This window comes from Protopterus annectens, chromosome 15.part0, assembly GCF_019279795.1.
Source record: "Protopterus annectens isolate FY-2018-M chromosome 15.part0, PAN1.0, whole genome shotgun sequence".
Classification (NCBI taxonomy): domain Eukaryota; kingdom Metazoa; phylum Chordata; order Ceratodontiformes; family Protopteridae; genus Protopterus; species Protopterus annectens.
This window is the reverse complement of record NC_056749.1, coordinates 538184796-538208633: the sequence shown is the minus strand read 5'-3', so window position 1 is coordinate 538208633 and position 23838 is coordinate 538184796. Positions and strand designations below refer to the sequence as shown.

The window sequence follows — 23838 nt, the reverse complement described above, 5'->3', positions numbered from 1 at the left end:
ATGCAGATTTGTATATGCAAGTCGAATGTCAGATTATCATCCACTGTCACCTCTAATACTTTGCTATGTTATGTGATGTTAATGGTTGTATTATCAAGAGAGAGTACTTTAAATTTGTTTTTTCTTGAGAGAGGGATTTGGAGAAAAAAGTTGTAGTTTGGTCTTTTTTGGGTTGAGTATGAATTGTGGGTTATGAAGCCATGTTTCAGTGGCTGTTAAAGCTTCATGAGTAATTTTTTGGAGGTGCACCATGTTGTCAGATGTGCAAATGAGAGAGGAATCATCTTTGTGTAGTATTAGGGTGACCTGTTGTGTGGAAGTATACAGGGTATTGGAGAAAATCTAAAAGAGGAGGGGACCAAGAATAGAGCCATGTGGTACACCAGTGGTGACCGGGAGATAATGAGAGAGCATGGATGGCCATTTCAAGGACTGATACCTGTTGTACAGGTAGCTTTTGAACCACAGAAGGATGAGCTGAGAGAGACCTAGTGAGGACATTTGAAGTAGAAGTTTGCTGTGACAAACTGTGTCGAAGGCTTTAGACAAGACAGACTAGTTTGCAATTATCTTAGCTTTATTGACAGTATTTGTATAGGTTAGAGGGGTAGTGCTAGTACTATGGGAAGGGTAGAAAACATGCTGTGTATGTGGATAGGAGTTCTTCTTGCAGGAGATAGTCTAGCAATTGTTTTTGAATACATTTTCTAGGTATTTTGGCAAGGGGAGATAAGATTGCTTTAAGTCTAAAGTTATTAATGTCTGTTGGATTTCCTCCTTTGTGCAGAGGGATAATGTGTGGCTTTTTTCAGAGTGAGGGAATGTGGAATTCCCAGACTTGACCTATTTATAAGGATTGAGACAGGATAGGCAATGCTATTGGCTGCTGTTATTAGGTACTCGCTTGGAAGGTCATCAGCTGAAGAAGAGCACAGTTTGTTTGTTGAAGAGTAGTTTTATATATGATGTGGGCACAGGTCTGAAAGTGAGAGTAGATGTGGTGATATATGGAAGTTGGGCAGGGTTAGGATTAGCTGACAAGGAATCCTTGGTTAAAGATGAAATACTATCTATAAAAAAGACTTGAACTGCCCTGCAATTTCAAGTGGCATGTTATCAGGAGAGGGGTTTGGATTGAATTTTTGGCCAGGATATAAGCTTTCCTTAATCTTCTTCTTCTTCTTTCGACTTTTCCTGGTTAGGGGTCACCACAGTGGATCACCTGTCCACTCATGATTGGCAGTGGAGTTTTATGGTGTTGAATTGCCAGCCTGGCGCCCAACCTTCCACAGAAGGCACACACATACACACACTCACACCTAGGGCCAATTTAGAGTGTCCAATCCACCTACAGCATGTCTTTGGGATGTGGGAGGAAACTGGAGCACCCGGAGGAAACCCACGTGACCACAGGGAGGACATGCAGACTCCACACAGCAGGCACCCCAGCTGAGGATCGAACCAGAGAACCTCTTGCTGTGAGGTGGCAACGCTAACCGCTGCACCACCGTGGCCGCCCATATAAGCTTTCTTTAATGGATGTCCAAAATTTATTAGGGCTATATTTAGTATTATTCTGAAAGTTATTATAGTATATTTGTGTCTTCATTTATTTGCCTTTTTAGTATAATTGTTAAGCATTCTAACTTTTCAAGATCTTAAGGTGTTTAATATTTTTCTCATTCTTTCCATGATTTTTCTCTATCCTGCATTAGCATTCTACTCTATTTGGAAAGCCAAATTACATTATTTGTTTTCAGTCTCTTCCTTCTAGTAGATGTAAGTCTGTTTAGGATATTTAGAAAAGTATTGAATTCAATTGCTGCATTGTCTAAGGGGAGGATTTTTAGGAAGTTTCAGTTAATAGATGACAGTGTAATAATGAACATTTCTGGGTTAAAACTGGAAAGGTTACGTGTTGTTTATAAATATGCTGTTTAACGGGATGTGTGAGATGTCTGGTCATATAGACTAGATGATCACTAACAGAGTCTGTCATTGTATCTGCGATGGAATATTTGCTAGGGACCAATACTAGGATCCAGTCTAATAGATAATTTGTTGTCTTACTATAATGTGTTGCGCCATTAATTAGTTGTGTGAGACCATATAAGCTTATGCTACATGTGGGGGCGTTAGAGTTTATGTCCAAGCAATTGACATTCACATCACTTAGTAATATTTTTATTGTGGAAATGTTATGGATATCCAATATAGGATATCTTCCAGTATAGTTGTACTGTCACCAGGAGGGATATAAAGGACAGTAATAGGTATTTGTTTATAATTGTTTATTTTGAGGAAAGCAATAGGAAAGTCTGCTGAACTGAATTTTTGGCATTGGTTTGCTGTAAAGGGAAATGTGGTAGTTTTACCCTTGTTACTGATTTATATACTGAGACCGCAGTACCCTTCAGAAAGGGTATAAACTTGATCTTAGAAGAGATTCCCTCATTCACATTTGTACATGCAGTACACAGTTATGAGAATTGCAGTTAAAATTCATCGGTTTTCAGAAAACACCCATATTCATCCTGTGTTTTTTCTAGCCACATTTCAGTCTCTTTATTTGTGTTACTGTTTCTGTACGCTTTTCCCACTGCTGTTATGTACTATTTGTGGAACACCAAGTAGGGCTGCAAGGCCAGACAGTGACTTTAATGCCATTAAAATGGTTAAATAAATATTTGACATCATTTATCAAAATAGTTGTCATCACTCTATCTTTTTAAGTCACTTTAGTAAGTTAAATGTTTGTTGTACTTAGAGAATAACATAAATGTATCATACTCTACTGGGAAACAGCATGATTTAAAGTGCAAGCTCAGAAAATGATATTTATACATTTGTTTATTATTTGCTGACTGGATAAATAAGCTGGTCTGCTGACTCTTTTCAGCTACTACCCGGGCTCCTTAGCACAGAGCTTTTATACAATTAGACAAACACAGCATGCATACAACTAGATGAAGACAATAATGTAACACACTTAACAAAGAATTAGAAAAAAAAAAACACATATATACAATTAGATGAATGGCAAAGACTGAGTACTATATCGCAACTGCACAGAGAGAGTTGTACAGTTGCTATAGTTATTATACAAAAGATGTATGTACAGTTAGGCATATATATTAGAGAATTAACCAATCATTAATTTATACTGAGTTATTTATGATGGTAATGTGAATTTCAGTGTGTATTTCACTGTGATGTAGTTATCCATTGTCCCTTAACCCCCTCTAGATGGATTCATTCATGAGATTTTTTTTTAGTTCATAGTTTAATACTAGGATACCTATCCTAGTTGGCCATTTTAACTCTAGTCAATTCCCCTTTCAAATGTGAGAATCAAACTCTGTACCTTGTGTTTGTGTGCCTGTGAGGGAAGCATCCTAACCATTATACCAACTTCCAACCTCTTACCAACTCCCAACCCCTGCTTTTCTTGAAGTCTTTTACAGTGAATGATATTTAATTTCATCAGGTTAGGGGTCCCAGAGGCCAGGTAGTTTAGTTGACAGAATGCTGTTTCGCCTATTAATCATTTGATGGGTGGTCTGATAAGTGTAATAATGTCATTCTGAGAGCTTCTTAGATAGTAAAATTATTCCATGAAGGGTAATTTATTTCTTAGTGGTGGGAAGTAGACAAGTTTAAAACTGATATTAAGTTAATGAGTTAAGAATCTGTATTTCAGCAACTACAACAACTCTTTTTACTAACGTGAAGAGCACCAGAATGCTTTTTTGTGTAGTCTTCCTCATTCTCATTACCATCATTAAGAAATGTCTTATTTAAATAGCAGTGAAACAGCTACTTTTCTTTTTGCATGTTTGCTCCTTCCACTTTTGGAACTCTTTGCATTTTGTTGTAGATAGAACTGCATCTTTTTGATAGCAGTTCTGGTAGCACTACATTTTGAGGGGCTTTTTATCATCATATAAGAAAATTAAAACTAAGTAATATTGAAAGAAACAATCAGAAACATCATAGGATTGCTTTTACAGTGCTTTTAATTGTTTAATAATGCAAGATTACAATACACACGAGTGGTCTCAGTACTAAAAACATGAAATGTAAAATTTAACAGTGATACTGCATTAGACTATGGATACATGTTGATGCCATTTTTTCTCTTTCTTTTTGCAGCCCTTATTTTGTTGTTTTATTTTGTTCTTTATGCTTTTCTGGCCGGACTCTTTGGACTCTGTTTATATGTTATGCTGTTGACAATCAGCCCCTACACACCAACCTATAGGGACCGAGTTTGTCCACCAGGTAAGCATTCAAAAGTTATGTATTTCTCAAGAAGTATCCTTGATAATATTTTGTGTTTTACAATGTTTATGTCATTATTAGGTCTCTTGAAGTCTTTATTTTTTTCCATTCAGGGACATATATATATATATATATATATATATATATATATATATATATATATATATATATATGTATACACACACACAAACATACTGTCACACAGTGAAAACCACCCAAAATATTACCCCACAACAACAAACTGGACAAGTCAAACTCACTGAAAACAAACCACCACAAACTGTAGATGGCTTTAGTTGCCAAGCATTTTTTCCTTGGTTAAGCTGATTAATATATGTCCCTGTCCATTCAGTGAGGTGGGATCAGACAGTTTGCATTCCTGCCAATTCCATTTATTTTCCAGTAGATCTCCCTAAATAGAAACATTGCTGAATGTGCAGAATGACCAAGGCATGGTCACTTTTTAATGCTAGTCATTAATGTTTCCAATCAAAAATGCTCATTTAATGTCTTTATGGTCCAATACTCTCTGTGAACTGAATGTGATCCAATATTCTCTTCAGATACACTCCATATATTGTTTTCATATTTCTTCTCTGATTTGCAGCCCTTCAGATTAGATTCCATATAGCTTATATTTCCAAAGTAGTTCATAAAAGCATAGACAGTGAGAAAAGAGAAATACTAGCTAATTCAACAGTTTCCTATTTTCCACCTGTTGAATAACATTGTTAGCCTTAATTATACTGTTGCCTGCGGTTCCCTATCTCTTGTTAGGATTGCCTTGCACCCGCCATTAACTTGTTCTAGATAAGAAGTATTTTATTAAATTAACTAAAGCTAAAACTGTCAGCATGGTTTGCTCAGCATATTAAAAATCAATTTTAATGGCTAAATATATACAGAGGATAAGGGATATGAGCTTGTTGTTAGCTGCAAAGTTAATGCTTGATATGTATCTTGGCCTGGCTACTAAGCGTGAGTAACAAATTTTATTTTCTAATTTAGCAGTGAATATTTGTTTCCATTTAGGTTTATACATGTATGTATGTATTTATACACACACACACACACACACACACACACACACACACACACACACACACACACACACACGCACACAATCCACATTCCCCTTTTTCCATTTTTTGCACATGGGATCGGGTGTCACATCAACAGTAATGATCATCTAGAGCCAGTGTTTACATTGCCAGATGTCTAGCCCTGCCATGTTGAGCACAAATAACCAGTGAAAACTGATAGCAACTGAAACAGGATCATGGTCAAAGTTTTTACATCAGTACTCCTTGCCTGCAAAAAAGAATACTGTATTCACAGGCTTGCACAGTTATTTACTATAAAATGCAAAGATCTTAAAGTTATACATATAATGCCTCATTAAGCAAAATACTATGCAGTGAGCACTGATTCATTAAATCAATAAATACTGCAAATTTGAAGGAGAACCATCAGTTTATTAATAAAAATAAATAATGACAAAAAAATTAATAATGCATGTTTTAACAGAAATTGGAAGTTCTACTTTATTGGCGGCCCTTTGCTAGCTGTTTGCATTCTTTTTTTCGGTGTCTAATTAATCCAAAGTGATATTTATGCACCACTTTCTGTGGTTATGGATTAGCAGATGTTTATTCTTTTATTAACAGAGTTGGGATGGTTCATTGAGATCTCCTGCTTATCATCATTGTAGCCAAATTTATTCTGTTGTGTGCCTTTGTGTGTTTTGATCTTGCTGGTTATTAGTTTTTATGCCATTGTGCTTAAAACATTTCAGTAAAAGTGTTTTTACTTAAAATATTTCACCATTTCTTAACAATGAGTAACAGAAGAAAAGTTGATTCTGTACTGCGTTTGTGATTTTCTAATTAACTGTGTGATCACTCCAAGGCAATAATATGACAACTGTTGAGAACCTTACCCAGTCAGCAAAAGTATACCACAGTGATCTGTTCTATGACATTTGCTTTTCTCACGTTTCATTAATCTTATGACCTAACATACAAAGGTTCATAGGTTCATACGTTCATAGGTTCATACTAGGCTATCTGCCCTAGGGCATTTATAAGCCTAGCCAGAATGTGTTTGGCTTTCGCCACCCATTTTAAATTTATTTTGTTATGCCCTTTTTCGAGGTTAGTATACTGTGCCTCTGTCTAACAGTGACACAGAAGTGATACCCGGGTTAAACCTACGATCTCCCATCCACTCATCAAGATTCCTCTTGAAGAGAGTCAATGAGGGACTCCGCCTAACCTGGACTGGGATTTTATTCCAGAGTGAAGGGAGCCTCTGGGTTATGAATCTGTCCCTCCAGCATGTCCTATTTATTTCAGTGCTCAGGTTCAAGTCTTTCGAGCGCGTAGCTCAATGGGATTTGGATTTTCTGAGGTGCAGCATGTCCATTAATTCCGGGTTGGACATGGCTTTATACGTCAGGCACAGATAGCCTCTGAACAGGCGGTATGCCACTGAGTAGAGCTGGAGTTTCTTTAACCAGGCAGCATATGGCATCTGTTTGAGCCCTTTGATCCTCTTGGTGAGGTACTTTTGGGGTCTTTCCAGTTGCTGCAGGTGTCTGGTAAGGTACATCCCAAAAGGGGCATTGTACTCAATTATGGGCCTGATGAGGGATGAGTAAAGAGGCACGATGACCTCCCCTGATCTAGATGTGAATCCCTTCATGATTAGGTGGGCTATATAAAATGTTTTTCTAACCACTTTGGCCACGTGGTTGTCAAATGAGAGATTGCTATCATCTTGGGTCCCCAGGTCCCTAATTACTTCTTCTGTACTTAATGGATTACCACCTATGTGGTAATTTGTGGGCACTTTGTTTTTGCCAAAGGGGATAACTATACGCCTTTGGCATATAGCTTGAGGCCATGGCTCTGGCACCAGTTGTCTGTTTCTATGAGGCCCTTTTGGAGGATGCTTGTGTCGGCTGGAGAGTCAATTATGGCGCCCAGTTTGCAGTCATCTGCGAACTTGGTCAGCCACAGTCCTTCCATGTTGGCCTGTACCTCCGAGAAATATATACCGAACAAGAGAGGTCCCAGGACTGAGCCTTGTGGGACACCACTTGTAACTGGTTTGGAGTCTGACATGGCTCCAGCAATTCTAACCATGTGGGTTCTGTCCTTGAGCCAGTTTGCAATCCATCTAGTGACATAGGGGTTTATATTTAAGCTGGTGAGCTTATCTATAATGCCCGAGTGGGGTATTGTATCGAAGGCTTTTGCAAGGTCCAGGTAGGCTGTGTGGACCACCTTCCCCTCGTCAATGGCCTTGGTGACTGTTTCAAAGAAATCAACCAGGTTTAAGAGGCAGGATCTGCCCTTAACAAAGCCGAACTGGGTAGGATCCAGTGTCTGTAGGTCCCCAATATCTTTATTTATGAAGTCCATGATGATCCTTTCCATAGCTTTGCAGACCAAGCTAGTCAGGCTTATGGGGCAATAGTTTCCAGGATCTGTTGAGGCACCACCTTTATGGAGAGAGACCACTGTTGCTGTACGCCACTCTTTGGGCACATATCCTGTAGTAAGGCTGAGATTGAATAGTAGTTTTATGTTTGGGTTTAGCTCTACTTGGAGTTCATGTAGGACGCAGCCCGGGACACCGTCTGGTCCCATTGATGCTGTGTTTTTTGCTTTGGCGAGGGTGGCTCTTACCTGAGCATCTGAGATGTCAGGGGGGCAGCACTCTGCTGGGATAAATATTTGCCCTTTTGGTGGGGAGGGGGGGGGGAGAAGTTTGCGCTGAACCTGTCAGCTAGGATGTTGGCAATGTCTGTGGGTTCAGTGTATTTTTTGTCATTTTGGATTAATTCTGAGCATATCTGGGAATTCCCACCCCGGTTCCTAACATAACTAAAGAAAGCCTTGTGATTATCCTTAGTGTCCTGTGCACTTTTTCTCTCAAAGCTGGCCTTAGACAATTTTATGAGTGCCCGTAGTTTTTTGCTAATACTGATCAGTGATGTCTTCCCTTTTTGGGATTTTGCTCTATCATTTAGTAGCTTCCTCCTTCTATTGTATAGTTTGTTTATGGCTGGGGTCCACCAGACAGGGCATCTGCCTTTGAAGGATTGGGTCTTGGTTTTATTTGGGATAGCATGATCCATGCATTCCTGAAGGTGTTCATAGAATGCGTTTATAAAGGATTCTGCGGTCTGGGCCGTATTTTCCACAGGCCCGGGGGCTTTGAAGGATTCCACCTCGGTTTTGAGGAGTGTGAAATTTGCTTTAGAGAAGTTTTCCACTGTGGTTTTCTGGGCAGGGGGTGGGGTCAGGATGTGAATATCCAGTGAGATTAGTTTATGGTCTGATCTTACCAGTGAGGGATACACTTCTGGTCTGGAGCACAGAGTCCCCATGTTGGTGATGATCAGGTCCAGTATGTTTTCCCCTCTTGTGTGAGTGGTAACAAGTTGTTCCATAGCATTTGAGTTTATAAATTCTAGGAACCTTTGGGCTAGGGTGTTGGAGCTAGAGTAATGCTCCCAGTCTATGTTTGGGTAGTTGAAGTCACCCAATATAATGGTGTTTGGAGAGACCTTCATATTTTCCAGTGTTCTCAGAAAGGCCGAGTGGGGTTCCTGGGTTTGGGAGGGTGGTCTGTAGCAGGCTATAAACTGGAAGGCAGTTTTACCCACTGTTAGTTGCACATGGATAGTCTCTGATGCTTAGTGCTTTGCCACCAACCTGGAGGTGTGGGTATCTTTGATGAATATCTATACTCCCCCTCCTTTTGTGGTTCAGTCCAGGTTTTGGGGCCGAAAAGCATGGTATGAGGTATAACCTGGTAGTGCTGGGGTGCTCTCGGGAGCCCTGAACCAGGTTTCTGTTACTGCACAGATATCGATGTTCTCCATGCTAAGGAGAGTTTCGAAAAGTGCATCTTGAGGTTTAGACTTCTGGCGTTGAGTAGCATTACTCTTAGTTTCTTATCCCTTGTGATACCTATGGAGGTGGGTTTGTCTTTTGAGCCTTGCCTAAAAAAGGCACTATGGGGGTAGCAAGAGCCCTTGCCAATATCCGAAAGCCCAGGGGTGACAGGTGCAAGCCATCCCTAGCGAAGCATCGTGGCCTGTCGAGCATATCATCCCAAGCTGACAGGCATTGATCCCCTTTGAATGACACCAGTACTTAAGCCAATTGTTGAAATTGATCATCTTGTCTTCATATTGTGGCATCATTCTTGGTGAGGGTAAGATGCTACTCAAGGTCAGGGTCATACCAGCCTGGGCTACATGCTCAGAGAGCTCCTTTATGTCTTTTTTCATGTAGTCCAGGGAGGTACGTCTCAGGTCATTCACACCAGCATGGGCAATGACTGAGTCATATTTGTACTTGCCTTAGAGTGACCTGAGTGCTTGTGTTATGTGGCGGATCCTAGCCCCCGACAGGCTGCTCACTGTGACCCTCTCCTTGTTCAGCCTGGTGAGCGGGACGTCAGTGTGCCTGACGCTAGAGTCACCTATTACAAGTGTATCAGGTGTGTTGTTTAGTCTTAAGGGCTGTCTAAGGATGTCAAACTCTCTCCTATCCTGACAAATCAGCAAGCAATTCTGTGGCAGAATCACTATTTCACTTTCACATGCCCTGCTGAATGTTTTGATCTACACACAAAAAGGTTAGTGGACAGTAGATTAGTACTAAATCTGAAAAATGAGTTGAAAATCGACCTGAAAAAAACATAATTCATTCTAAAGATATAGTATTGTCTCAGCAACTATCTAAGCTGCCCCAAATACAAATATATATGCATATGTAGCAAAAAATATTTGTACTTCTAAAGCAGATTCACAAAACAAGAACTGCAGAACAAAGCAGAATGTTACACACAAAAAAACTGTTATTGGTATATCATTCACAAATCTTCCTTCACTCATTTCTGACAACTAGCAAGAATAAATTCCAAAAAGCATGCTCTGCAAGTGAACCAAAGACTACATCACATTTAGGTCAATCAAATATATAAATGCAACTGTAAATACATCTCAGATTTGGATTAAAAATATTACATAAAACTCATGCATAAAACTTTCAGTATGGCTTGCCATACACCAGCACACTAGAAAACCTAAATCAGCTAACGCCTATCAACTTTACCAGCAAAAAAAAAAAAAAACCACAGTAAAACAGTATAACTGGGCCAGAGATCTTTGTTGAATACATTTCAAGAAATTAATGGCAGTTTCACCAAACTTTTGTTCACAAACAAGATATAAAGTATGAATGTTTTTCACCAGACTTTTGTTCATAAACAAGTTATAAAGAATAAAGTTAAACATATTATAATTAATAAGGTAGTAAACTGTATGTACATACTGCATATGTAGAAAATGCAGCTTATATTCTGTTTAATTATTTAATGAAATCACAAATGGCAACATGTGACTTAAGCTTGCTTTAATGTTTATATTATTGTTACAACTACTTTGAATTTTAGTATGTATGGACATTTTTCCTACTGATTACCATAAACTATTAATAGAAGTTAAAATACTTTTACAGAGGAACTAACATGTATCATTATCTTAATGCTAGTTCTTATGAGTAGGATATACAGTCAAATATAATTCAGATAAATTTGGAAATAAGCATATCAAATGAAAAATCATTCTATATTTAGGCATCACTCTGATTTTTTTCCTGTCTACCCCAGGGCCAATGATATCTGGCAACAGTATATTCACCAGTTTGTGGATCCTTCATATGATTCAGACTCCACCATATAGAATGGCCTACACAAATGATACTTTCATGCAGTCAAGATTTCTACTATGCCACAAGGGGTTTGTTTTTATTAATTCATCCTCCATGGCTCCCATGGGATTGAGAATTGGCAGTTTCAATCTATGTAGTGCGTGCTGTAACTACACCAGTATGAAATGTGTAGGAATCCTAGCCAGACATTTTAAATCAATAAAGAGAGTGGTGCCTCTCCTAGTCCATGTCCTGCTTGAAGAAAATGAGTAAGATTTAGAATACCTTTGTTTTAATCTGTGAATAGAACTTAATGATACTTTTGTTGCATGTGTGACAATGTGAGGTAGTGCCAACTATGTCTGAGAAAGTAGAGCGGTGGATGTGTAACATATGCCAGCATAGCTAGCCGGAGGTTTGTAAAGAATTATATGTCATTCATATATCAAACTGATTTGTACAGGTGCTTGTGTTGAAAATGTTTTTGTAAAGCTGCTTGTGTTAAAAATGTACCAAGAGTGGGCCCTACTGGACAGAAAAGAAATACACTTGAATTTCAGACTGTATTGTAACTGTTAAGATGAATATATTGTAACATAGGATACTGGAAGAGGGGCGGCTGCGATGGTGCAGCGGTTAGCATTGCCGCCTCACAGCAAGAGGTTCTCCAGTTCAATCCTCGGCTGGGGTGCCTTCTGTGCGATGTCTGCATGTCCTCCCTGTGGTCGCGTGGGTTTCCTCCGGGTGCTCCGGATTCCTCCCACATCCCAAAGACATGCTGTAGGTATATTGGACACTCTAAATTGGCCCTAGATGTAAGTGCGTGCATGTGTGTGCTTTCTGTGGAAGATTGAGCGCCGGGCTGGCAACTCGACACTGTAAAACTCCACTGCCAATCATGAGCGGACAGGTGATCCACTGTGGTGACCCCTAACTGGGAAAAGCCAAAAGAAGAAGAAGATAGGATACTGGAAGAGAATATGTTTATCTCAGTCCAGCTACCTTTGAAAAATAGTCTGAAATTAAATTACCTGGTTTAGGCCATAAAGATTGTATCGTACAGTTCTCATTGCAGCCAGAGATAAAATGTCTGTGAAACCCAGGACTAGGAATTCTACTGTATTGTCCTTAGGGGTGAACTAATTGCTACCCTGGAAGGGTGGAAGTTTTTGAGTTGTTTTTATAGCTTACAGATGCTGTAACACATGTTAGCAAAGCTCTATGTGTGTGTATTATGACAAATATGTGCTAGATTCTGGTTCAGTTTCTAGTAAAGGGAGTAGTGTGGGAACCAGATGCCAGATGGCCAGATGTATGTGATGATATTCTGATGTTTTAATACTATATGAGAGAGAAGTCTCAGGGCAGTCTGTTTTTAAAACCTGACAAAGGAAGGACCACTCACATACTTCATCCTGCCTTGCTGTAGTAAGTGAACAAGGAAACAGCAATTCTTTAGTCAGTCAGGAAAATATTGTGAGATTAGTTAAGTATTGTTTTCCTGTATCTGTGTGAACCTTTTCATCTGTTATTTTTAATATTTTAATATTTTCTGTGATTGAAACTCTGGTGTTTATTGTAAATAGATATTTAGTATTGTCATGTTCTTTTATTATTTATTATTAAATATATTTACATTTTTCATTGTGTCTGGTCTTTTATAGAAAATTGTAACATTTGACAGTACTTATATTTATATGGTAACACTGTGGCCGCTCCTAAAAGCCTTGCTGCATTGTTCAAACACTACCATTTGTATTAGTATTAATTTTTCTCAGTATAATTGGATATCCTTGTAAGAGCCTTAGAGTAGCTGGCTTTGGAGTGTTCTAGTGGCAGTATCTACCTTATAGACTGGGCAGAGGGGGCATAGCTGGTAAATCTGTGCCAGCCTTTCTCAGGTGTGTGTGTAAGAAAATCAAATCTCAGAGTGTGTTTCAACTACTTGGAGCAGGACACAGAGCACTGGCTTCACAGAGAGGGTGGTGGAGTGGAAGTGGCTTGGAACACTCAGCTGAAGACTGAACACTACAGCTGTGTCAGTGGGGAATCTTATTTGGGGCCTAGTGAGAGAGAGAAAGAGAGGGAAACCCAGCCCCAGGACTGAGTGCACCCCCTGTGTGCTCTTAATGGAAATTGTGCTTGGTGCAGAGAGCTACAGCCGAAAATACTGGGTGTATCCATTTTTGGTACAAGTGAACATCTCTCAATGGTGTCAGTGGTGAGGATTGAGGCTCCTTCATTACTGGCCCAGAGCAGGTACATCACAACATGTAAAAAAATAAAATAAAACATTTCTGCATGCTTTTCTTGACCTCTTTAATGTAGTGGTTGCATCTATTTTTGTTTTTCAGAAACCAAGAGTAATTTTTTAAAAAATGTTTAGTTTAAAAGACAAATTTTATTTAGCTGTAGCCACATACCATAGATGATCAAACTTTACATTCTCTCAGTTTGTTATAATATTTATGAGAATTACTTGTCTACTTTCTTGTATATTCAGGTAGAAAAACTCCTAGTAGCTGCAGAAATGTTTAAAGTAACACTGATTTGTTTCTTTTTTGTTATAGGAGTAATGATTAGACCGAGCCCACCGGGATTTGAGTTTAACTTCAATATTTCAGAAAGGCATACATGGTCATCATATGTGGAACAGTTGCATTCCTTCCTAGAACGTAAGTTGTTTTCACAGGGGCAGTGCATTTTTTATTGGTGTTATCTGTGTAAGAAAACAGCTACCTCATGTCACAGTGACAGAATGTAAAACAATTAAATGAATATACTAGTAGAGCCCCTATGCCATGCACCAGAAAATAGGGCTCAGATAATTAAAGCAAACTTTATCTACTTTTAGCTGATGTTAATAGACAGGAAATGTAGAGGTCAGAACTTTTTTCTATATTGACAGATAAAACTAATATTCTGAGACAAAAAAATAAGTGTTACAAAAATGAGAGACTCAATAAACAATTCAGATGCAGAAAACAATGTTCCCATGCATATATATATATATATATATATATATATATATATATATATAATGTATATATATTTTTTTTATTATTTACCTTTTCAGGTGACTCTTGTCACCCCAGAAATTAAATACTATCTGATCTGACTCCTCAGTTGAATAAATAATGCCTCAGAAAAAAAGTAATGTTTTGTTTTTTTTTTTTTTTTTGAGAGAGAACAGTACTTCTGCTCATTTGTAAAATATACAAGAAACTGATTGTTTTGTAAAGAAATGTAAGACTGGAGATGGATACTTTTAGGAACTAAGGTGGACTTGAAAGTTTCTAACAGACCATTCATACTTAAAAGTGATTTTGAAAACATTATTGAAGACATTTGTTTTCTTTTCCTTTCTTTTTTGCTCTAGTTAGTTGAGTCTAGACAAATTAAATATTAAAATAGTTATGTTCTGTGATGTCTTTTTTAAATAAGCTATCATTTTCAGATCATTACAGTGATGCTACTTGAGTGCAAGGAAATGTATTTATTTATTTAATATTTATTAGGATCATAGATCAATACTATGCTAACTGCCCTTGTGGGCCATTTTAAGCCTAGCCAATTATTAACCTATATGAGAATCAAACCCGGTACCTTGTGTCTGTAAGGCAAATATCTTAACCATTATGCCAATCTCCCCCTAAATGTCCAAGAAGGGGTGCTGATCCCTGTCATGCATGATCCAGACCAACATGACTTAAACTTTTAACAATTTCCTATAAATTAGGTGGGAGGGTGGTATAATGGTTAAGGTGTTTACCTTACAGACACAAGGTACAGGGTTTGATTCTTACATGGGGTAATTGGCTAGACTTAAAATGTCCCACAAGGGCAATTAGCCTAGTACTAATCTATGATGTATGTAACGAGCATTGTAAAGCAAGCAGCAAAATGCGGTACTATGAGAAGTAATGAATACAGTAGTTCAAGTCATACATGAGAAGTATTTCCCCCGGAATTCAATAATGCCTACACTATGTGTACACCATTCGAAGTGAACAAACAGCACAGGCATAACTCGTACCTTCTTCCTCCTAATTTTAGTTTTCTTAATGATTTTCTTGCAGCTTTAAATACTGACAGGGATTCATAAATGTTACCCCAAAGTGCAGACTACATGTACACTTAGTGTAATTTTACTGAGTGACTAGCAAGGAAAAATGTGGTAGGGATGTTCTTGAATAAATATCATGTACACTTGGTGTACACTGTGTGTAGGCTTTATTGAATCTGGACCTTCATTTTATATTAGTTTCAACCACCATACATGTTAATTGCCTTGTACTGAGATTTTTAAGTCTTATATCCATTTACATATTTACAATGTTATTTGTATCACAGATACATAATTTTGTTCAAATAGTGTTATTAGGCTTTAAGTATATCATCTTTGTTATTCTGCCTGGCTTGTCATATGAATTACATCAATTTTCTTCTAGAAAGTACTTCTTTAGTAGTTTTCTGAATTTGTCTATATTGCTTGGATTTCTTTTTTTTTTTTCTTCGGAGCATGTTTCAAATTCCTGAGGCGATACTTGTGAAGGATCTCTCAACTAGCACCAGGGTAAAGGATGGTATGTAAAGTGGTTTACTGCCCTGGTTTTTAAATGAGTAAGAACTAGTCCTGGTTTAAAGCTTGTTCTTTAATGGGAGGGCCAGTATTGTCATTTACTAGTTTGGAAGTCAGTGTGTTTAATAGGAAGGTAGTTTTAGCAGTAGCTTGCAATCAGTTATCCTTCCTTATTGTTGTAGAGTGATATTCAGTTCTGTGACTCAGATGACAAATTTTAGGGCTTTATTTTCTGTTTAATAACTAGTAAAAAGTAGTTTAATTTTGGTAAGAGCACATTGACAATAGTTTGCCTTGCCTCTTTCCATAGTAAGCAAGTGGGTGACTTTTAGGTAACTTTTGAGGTAGTACCTTTTAAGATTGAGTTTCTCTGGAGTTAAAGAGTAAATGTCAGTCTTAAATGTCTTTGTTAATTAACTGTTGATAGATTTTCTTTTTGTGGATCTATTGGGGGGTCAGTGATAAAATCTGAGCATGTGTTTTGGGGGTGTTCCCAGAAGTATTATTATGGATTTGCAGGTGTTTAAGCAGAACCTGATTTTTTGTGTGTGTGTATGTACACCAGTTTCAATGTAGTTATAAATTATGTGTGGTAGGGAGTTGCTTTCCCTTCTGGAATGCCCAGTATTAGTGATAACCATGTAATTTCTGTGTAATAAACAATTTAAGTCTGTTAGCTCCCAGGAACAATCATTTATGAAAATGAAGAACAATAAGAGACCTAGCGTAGATCTGTAAGGAACAACTGTACTATGAGCAGTAGTGTTGGCATACATTTTGTCTGAATACTCATACGTGCACATTCAACCATTTTAGTTATGAAAAAGTATTCCTGAGAGTACCTCTGAACAGGTTTTTAAAAATGTTTTAGCCACAATAATTATCTCTTTGACTTTGTCAGCTGTGGAGTTGGTTTTCAGATGACTGGATGGCTTCATTTTTTTATTCTATTCTTATTTTTTAAGGGTAGTGGATTTGGACAAATGAGTCAATTTCTGGTTACAAAGGAAACATAATAATTTCATTCCTGTCCAGTTCATGGCACTGAGGGACAATTCCAGCCTACAGCTCACATGTGTGGAATTCAAGTAGCTGCTTTGGCACTGGAGGAACTGGGTGAGGGAAAATGGCCTTGAATAAGTAACTCATCCAGGGAAGTAAGGAGGTATTCTGACCTGCTGTAATTAGGATCCCACAAGCATACCTCTCAACCTGCAGAAATTGAAAACAGGTACAAAAGTCATTCAAAATTAGGTATATCCAGCCAAAAAGCTGATTAGCATAAAAAGTCAATACCAAATAGTACGTAATTCTCTCCACTTCCAGTAGGGGATACCACTAAGAAACATGTTAAATAGCATAGTGTGAAAAAAAATTATGAAAGAATATAGGCACATTATCAAAGAGACAATGTATTATCTGTAGACTTTAGTAACCTATATTACAAAGTTCTTCATCCAAATTCATGTATTTTGCTTCTGAAAAAGGGAGATGTAAGATGTATGTCATGTTTCTTTAAATTATTGGTGCCACTAGCATGATGATCACGTAGTGTGGTTTTCTATGTATTCGCTTCAAAAATTATGTGTGATGAGGGCAGATTCAGGAAAACCATGTGAAAGGATAAATCAAGGCTAAAAATAAGGACTTGCCTTCAAACGTAGGTATATCATGCACGGGGGTAAATCAGGCCAGAATATAGGTACATTTCTGTAAACACTGATAATTGAGAGGTCTGCCAATAAGGAGTACTGAGGTAAGGCATGCATCATTCTATGTCAGGTGACTATTTATTTATTTTAAGGCACTGTTCTACACTCATTTCTCAGCAGGAGGCAGCTGTTATAGAGGTTACAGTTGCTGCAAAGAGCAAGATACTTAGAGTGGGGGGGTCTCTGCACATGCCAGCCTGCTCTGGCACCAAGGTTCCACCTCCATAGGAAATAACTGAGTTTATAGATCTCTTACTACAGTAAGGAAAAGAATGGGTTTCAAGGCTCTCATCCTGTCTGAGGAGCAAATGGGCTGTCTGGCTGTCTTCCCAGTAGAGGACAGAATGAGTGAGTGGGGTGCTGGGGAGGCCTGAAGGGTGAATGGTGGGGGGGGGGTTGTAACACAAATAAATAAATACATTCCTTAGGTTGTAACACAATAATATTTAGATGCAGGTCTATAGTATTGCTTGTGTTTATTAGATAGTGAACTGATGGTGTTTAGCTATTTTAACAAATTAATATATATCATGCGGATTTACAAGAATAGGCTGAATGACTGAATATGAGCATTTAAGGACCTTAAAAAAATGTTTAGTGAGGGCCGTGCTGTAGTTGTATGGGTAATGAGTTCTGTGCTTTGGGGGTTATGACTGAAAAGGCTTTATGTAAGCTTTATAGAAAGAAGATTAGTATTGTAAGGCTGCTGAGGACTAAGCATCTAACTTCTGTTAGTGGTGGTTTGGTTTTGGAAATTTTACAAGACCTGGGCAGCAGTTTTGATGAAGTAGTTTGAATGTCACTACAATAAGTCAGTTTAGAAGTAAAATGGGAGGATATGTGATTTTTTGAGTCAGGTATTTGTGTTCTAATTTGGACAATTTGCACTAGATTAAGTGCTACTGATGAACCCGAAATTAGTGAATACTGTCCCTTTAAACTTATTTTGAAATAGAAGGGCTTACATCATTAATTAGATAGTTAATGGATTTACTGTGTGTATATAATGGTATGGTGTGGATTTTTAAATTTACTTGAGAAAGTTTTTTACATGAAAGCTTGTGGTTTTCTTATTAAACTTTTATTGTTGTATACTATTTTGTTTTTTCTTCTACTAAAATTGTAACATTTGTTAAGGTGTCGGTAGTTTTATTTTATTTTATTTATCTCTCTGTTTGTTGAGGAGTATTTCATGACTGGTAATGAGAACTGAATGGCAAGAATTTATTCAATGTAATGGGTAATTTTTATTCCATAGCTAACAGTTTCCCATTCTTAGCTAGTTGTCTTACCGGAAGTATCTCAGACTATAACCTCAGATCTTTGCCATCAACCGTACATCATTTTAGAGATCACAGGTTTTCTGTGATAGGATGACAAACTTGAGTACACAGCTTTCATCTATGCCTTATATCCAGTCACTAAAATTCTTTAAAAAATATTCTATAAACAACATATAAGTAAGTATGATCTCTGAGCCCAAAAACACGGCTTTAGAAACTGATGCAGTACCATAACTGCTCCCACCACAGTTACCAACACATTATACTACAGTATAAGTCATCATCTTCTTTCGGCTGTTCCCGTTAGGGGTTGCCACAGTGGATCATCTGTTTCCATTTCTTCCTGTCCTCTGCATCTTGCTCTGTCACACCAACCAGCTGCATGTCCTCTCTCACCACATCCATAAACCTTATCTTAGGCCTTCCTCTTTTCCTGTTACCTGGTAGCTTCATCCTTGGCATCTTTTTCCCAATATACTCCGCATCCCTCCTCAGCACATGTCCAAACCAATGTAATCTTGCCTCTCTGGCTTTGTCTCCAAACCTTCCAACCTGGACTGACCCTCTAATATACTTATTCCTAATCCTGTCCACCCTCATCACATCCAGTGCAAATCTTAACATCTTTAACTCTGCCATATTCAGCTTTAACTCCTGCCTTTTTGTTAATGCCACTGTCTCCAACCCGTATAACATAGCTGGTCTCACTACACTGTTGTAGTCCTTCCCTTTCACTCTTAATGGTACTCTTCTGCCACAAATCACTCCTGACACTCTTCATCCAGCCTGTACTCTCTTCTTCACCTCTTTTCCACACTCACCATTACTCTGAACTATTGATCCCAAGTATTTAAACAGTATAAGTAATGGGTTTTTTTTAAACACTTTTATTGAACTATCACTAGTGTCTTATCTCAAATAGAGTATTTATTGACATAACGAGAAGACCTTTATGACAGCAAACCAAAATGTCTTCATATACAAATTATACAAAATAAACATTGGGAACATCACAACACAATAGTTACTAAACTACCTATAAGAAAGAACATTCCAAGTTTAAGTGAATAATTCCCTATCCAGCTATGGCTTTTTAAATATTGGAATTCCTCCAGGATCTGTGCTAGGGCCTCTTCTTTTTACCATCTTTATTAACGATGTGACCTCTGAACTCCAAAACTGTAATCTAGTTGTGAACACTGATAACATTTTAATGACTGAATCAAGTAAAACACACCAATCACTACAACATAAACTTCAGAGAGTTTTCTCCAATCTAACCTCCTGTTTATATAATAAACTTTTATGGAATGCTAGCAAAGCTAATATAGTGATCTTTGCTATATATAGTAAACATTCCTCGTGTTACCAATCCTTCTGAAAGATAATAATGGAATTGCCATTCCATGTACCACATAACAGAAGTATCTAGGCCTCACACTAGACCCCTCCCTTAACGTCTTCCTCAATACTGAAAATAATATCACCTCAAAGTTTCAATCTCAACTGAAAGTCTACTACCGCATCTCCTACCTGCTTTCTCCCAAAGCACATCTAGCCATCACTGAAAACTTTCTTTTACCAGAACTAACATATGCTTTTCCCTCATTTAGCTTACATTCAGCTCAAAACACACAAAATTTACAAACCACAGAAAATAAAATATTCAATTTTGCTCTGCTCGCAGACATGAATTTTCATCACTGCAACCTACTAAAATAAGTTAATTGGCTTCCTAGGGCAGAAGGAGCTACCTCACTGCATGCCGTCTTGATTTTTAAAATCCTCATAACTGAATACTGCCCCCACTGATAGTTACTTCTAACTGAAAATGTTTCTTACCCACTAAGACGTACACAAGGAGAAGTTTTAAAACTTTCTTGACAAAGTTTCAAGGATGTCATTGGTGAAAGAAACTTCTCCAATATGGGCCTGCCATACGGAATAATGTTCCAAGTGTACTGAAATCTAACCAAAGACCTTTAAAGCTACTCTAAGCACTTACATAGCAAAGTTAAATGTACTTGTTGGGAAGCAGGTTAAACCTACTAATCTAGTTTTTTTTTTTTAGCTCTAAACTCTGTCTGTTCCCCTAATTACTGTTATTGTACTATACCACCTAGTAAGGCTTTTATTTAACTTAAGTTACATTCATACCTCTGTCTTTTCTACTAATTTTCTCTAAAGCTTGTTCTCTTCTTTGCTACTTATACTACTTTCAGTAATTGTTCATTGTTATGTATATCACTTTCAAATGTTATTGCACCATTCCATTGTTATTGCACTATTCCATTATGGCATTATTTTTTATTTAACTTACTATGTGAATCATCTGCTTTACCACATCTTACATCATACTATGTTTGTTAATACTGCCGATAATTATTGTTCATGTAATGACTGTTTAATTTGTATTAACATACTTGGGCCGTGATTGAAAAGGATCTGTGGAGCAGATCACGGACTATCAAGCCATTTGCCAGTTAACAAATTGCAAATAAATAAAATAAATAAGTAAAACATATTTTCCCCAATCATCAGTGATAAATATAAAATTAATTGGGGACAAAGCCCCAAGCTAGTATATATTTTTTGTATATTACTTCATTTTGCTCAAAAAAGATAATAGAACAACAGATTTTACACCAATATACATTTTCTGAACACTAATAATTATGAAATTGTAACATATAGCACTATTTAGTGGTTGTAATCTTTAGCAGTTTACCAGAAAATCAAAACTTTTATGAGAAACTGGGCAAAAATACCAGGCAAAATAAGGGATAGTCTGCTAAATCAGGTACAGTCAAGAATCACTGCAGATTGTACCACAACCAGTACACGAACCAATTCAGCAGCCAAAACACAATCTGCTAACTGCCTGCTCACAGAGTCAGCTAGTCAAGGAGCACACGATGAATAAAAAAACAATTTATTTCACAAATCCAAAGGTTGAGCGCTTTCACTCACTCGACTGTGAGTTTCATCAGAACAATTCATTCAAAACAACACATACACTAAATAGTAAAAAAGGCGCCAAAACGCCACAAAACTTGTTAATTAGCCTATTAACAAACGATTAATATCTTAACTAAAAAACCTTTCTTAAAAAGGAAGTTATATTGTAATTGTTATAAAAACTGATTAATGTACAGTTCAATATGCTTAACATCAATCCATAGATGCACTTTGTAAAGACTATAAAAGTTCATAATAAAAACTTTTCAAAAACATAACAATAACTACCCAAAGCTAAAGTGTGATTCTAAAAATCTAAATATGTATAACTACAATGCCAATTGTGAAAAATTGTATAAAATAACTGTAAAAAATACATATCAATGTTCATGCACATGTAAAGCTCTAAAAATTTAACTGAAGATTAGTTCAGTTACAGGTACAGTCAAGAGATGTACTTGGGAATCCCTCCTGACAGACCTGAAGCAAATTAATTCCATTGTTAGATTCAGAACCAGCCTTTAAAGTTTTTTTTTTTTTTTAAAGAACCCACCCCACAGATGCTTTAATATATGTGGCATAACTTCACATATTTCAAACAATTAAATTGGTTAGAACTCCCAAACTTACTCATGCTAAACCAATTATTTGTAGCCTACACAGTGACGTATAAACCTCATCACTGCCCAGCCCTAACAACCTTGTCCAACCCTACAAAAACCTTAACTCTCTTATGTCAGCTGGCAAAGTCCTGCTTAAAGTAAATAAATCTCATAACTGTCATGGTGACTCCTTATACTGCCGCAAAATTGCAAAAGTTTGGAACTCACTCCCTCAACAAATTCTCTGTATTGATCATACACAAAACTTTAAGCGAGAGCTAAGACAGTACTTCTTATCCCACTGGCTACGTCCATACTCTGCTCCAGACTAACCTATACCCCCCCTTTTCCTCTACTAGTGTGGCCGCAGCTCTCAAAACATTTGAGGAAGGCACCCCCTTCACACAATTTAACAAAAAAATATATTGTAAATTGTTAAATGTTTATATTGTATCAATGTTTTTACTGTCTTGTAATTTAATTTATCCTGTTTACTATGTTTTATGCTATTCACTATGTTTTTACTTCCTTACTTGTAACACCTGCACCTCTTGTAACATTATATACATTGTATAGGTATGTTCATTGGAGGTTGGAGCTTTTCACCCTGGGTCTCCACTGAAAAAGGACTTTTTGTCCAATGGACAGTACCCAGTAAACAAATGTAAATAAATAAATATTTACCTTGAAAAACACCACTCCCAATCCCTCCTAACTTTACATCTGGAGAAAAGTCAGTATGTACTCCCAAAGGAGACTGGAAAAAAAACATTTTCCAGAAATCATAAATATTGAAAATCACTTACAGTCAACATCATCATCATCATCAATCCCCTTTTTTCCATTTTCTACATGAGGTCAGGGTGTCATGTCAGCTGTTGCCATCTCTCTGTATTCAGTGCCACTCTTCCACCTTCTTCGACACTCATATGACTGTCGCAGTTCTTCTCTCACGCAATCCATCCACCTCTTTGCTGGATGCTCCCATTTCCTCTTGCCTTCTTCCTGTCTGTCCCAAATCTTCTTCACCAGATTGCTTTTCTGCACATGTGCCCAAACCACCATAATCTGTTCTCGTTGACCTTTTCTGCAATTGGAGCTCCTTTGGCTTCTGCCCTTATGTCCTCAATTCTTCATCTGTGCCACAGAGTGCATCCTACCATCTGTCTCAGGCACCTCATTTCTATCACCTCTAGCTTCCTCAACTGCCCTGCCTTTACTGCCTAAATTTCTGTACCATATAGTAGTACTGATCGCACCACTGTCTTGTACAACTTACTTTTCAGCTTCTTTGGCATTCTTCTGTCATACACTACACCTGACACACTATGCCAGTTAGCTGTAGCCTCTCTGATTCTTGATTTGACCTTCTCATTAAGATTTCCATTCTGCTCAACCACCCTTTCCAGATAACTGAAGATGTTAACCTGTCCCACTATTTTCACTTCTATCTCAATTCCCAGCTTTTTTCTGATTTCCCCATTTGCTGCCATTACAACTCTTATCTGTACTCAGTTTCATTCCATGTGCCTTCAGTTTGGCATTCCATTCTTCTAGCCTTTGCTGAAGTTCTTGCTCAGAGTCCACCTATAATGCCATATCATGTACATACAGCAACTTTGTTGATCTGTCCCCTCTGACATGTTTGGTAAATGTAGTCCATCTCCAGTATGGACAGCAGTGGGCTCA

The 23838-nt window shown here is 37.6% G+C and overlaps 1 protein-coding gene across 6 annotated transcripts in view; it reads left to right on the top strand.

Moving 5' to 3' along the window:
* ATP1B4 (ATPase Na+/K+ transporting family member beta 4) overlaps nt 1-23838 on the top strand; it is a 541897-nt gene that overhangs the window by 333036 nt on the left and 185023 nt on the right. For all 6 annotated transcript variants that reach the window (XM_044057342.1, XM_044057343.1, XM_044057344.1 and 3 more), the window contains 2 exons: nt 4153-4281; nt 13583-13687. In XM_044057342.1, coding sequence (XP_043913277.1) covers nt 4153-4281; nt 13583-13687 — 234 coding nt within the window. The remainder of the gene's footprint in view (nt 1-4152; nt 4282-13582; nt 13688-23838) is intronic.